Consider the following 1,623-nt stretch of genomic DNA (forward strand, 5'->3'; position numbering starts at 1 on the left):
TGACTACTCGAATTAGTAGAAGCATACATGAACTAATCATGATACTTTTTCGAACCTTAATTGTAGTTACAATGTCATTCATTCTTCTATCATCCATATCCCATTAAAATTTATGTAATATATGAAATTATGTCAAATCACATATAGATATCTATGATCACCATGATTCATCTCAATGGAAGCATTTCTTATAAACAAAGATTGATCAATAGTTACTCTAGGCAAATATTGTCGAGATTGATCTTCATGTGGCTTCCAAGAATATGCCCTTTTATTGAATAATTACCAGAAGGCAAAGGATTTTCTATTGTGTATTCATATATCTCCATACTTATAATATGAACCCGAGTACTAGTAACAAATGACAATAATCAATGTTATTACAAATTATAGCAATGTGATAGCTAGATTATGAATCTTCTTTACATAGGACTCAAATGTGAATGATTTATGGGATGAAAAGAAAAAGTATATATTCTGTTTATTTTAAGAAGTAACGATATTTATTGTAAAACAATAACAAAGAGTTACAATCTTCAAAAAGAATCAGCAGGGGATTGGAAAATTAATTGAGCCACAAGACTGTTTCAAAATTCATATGTAAAAGCCACAAAAAAGCTAGGAAAACAAACAACACGTACACCAGTTAATAATGGAAGACATAAACATTATACTCCACAACAGCATCTCCACTTTTTATGTCAAACTGATGAGTGCTAGCAAGCGCATAGCCACGAGCAAATCGGAAAAGCCCGCTTCCTCCTACTATCGGCATCTCCCTCACAGCTGAGACCACGGCGTTGCGCCCCAACACACTGAGAGTGCTACCATTATACTTCCCTTCAACAAAAACAAAGTTCAAAGCCATCAAAAAGCCCACCTCACTTTGTGAAGCTGAAGCATAAATACCTTGGGCTTTTCCGACTAGCTTAGAGCTCGATTCAGGGCCGATAGTCAATGGGTCGTCAATCATGACCACAGTGCCAAAGCCAGTCATGGAAGTGTTCGTCGTGAGTGCCTCAGCCACTTTAATTGCCGTGGGGGTTCTGCCACCTAATATGTCATGGAAGTAGAAGTGCAGATGGCTCAGTTTCTCTCTCTTTAGACCATGTTTTGATGGAGATAAGGGTCTTGAGAAATGGTGAGTCTCTGAAGTGACAAGGGTTGAGAAGAAGAAGAAGGAAATGGTTATGAGAATGGTGTAGGTAGAACTGAGGTTTTGGAGGGTCTTGGCCATTGTAGAGAGTTGAGGATGGTATAGAGCTTTTTGAAGGAGAGAGAAGTATAAAAAGGTTTTTAGGACAAGTAGTTTTGTTTTGGGCAACCTTAATATATAGAAAACGAAATGGATTTGAATAATTGTAAAAGTTGGCATAACAAGTTGTGACAGATGAGAAAAGTACTAGGGGCGTGTTTAATTGGGATTTGATTTTACAGAACTTTAAAAGCAATAGATTTTGATGGATTTTATAGTGTATTTTAAGTTTTTAAAAAGTTATTTTTTATCTAAGATTATTAAAATCTTAATCCAAATGTAGGAGATATTGGACTATTTTGGATGTAGTTATTTTGACAAGACATATTTTATGTCGTATTGACCTAGCACGTAGGTTGAGAATAAGA

General features: G+C 35.4%; 1 protein-coding gene across 1 annotated transcript; it reads right to left on the reverse strand.

Moving 5' to 3' along the window:
- Nucleotides 1-583: 583 nt before the first annotated feature.
- On the reverse strand, nucleotides 584-1,303 carry LOC137746132 (dirigent protein 22-like). The gene has a single exon (XM_068486211.1). The coding sequence runs from the start codon at nucleotides 1,235-1,237 to the stop codon at nucleotides 647-649; it is 591 nt and encodes a 196-aa protein (XP_068342312.1). The 5' UTR covers nucleotides 1,238-1,303; the 3' UTR covers nucleotides 584-646.
- Between the last annotated feature and the right edge of the window lie 320 nt (nucleotides 1,304-1,623).

The sequence above is a fragment of the Pyrus communis genome, chromosome 9, assembly GCF_963583255.1.
Source record: "Pyrus communis chromosome 9, drPyrComm1.1, whole genome shotgun sequence".
Lineage (NCBI taxonomy): Eukaryota > Viridiplantae > Streptophyta > Magnoliopsida > Rosales > Rosaceae > Pyrus > Pyrus communis.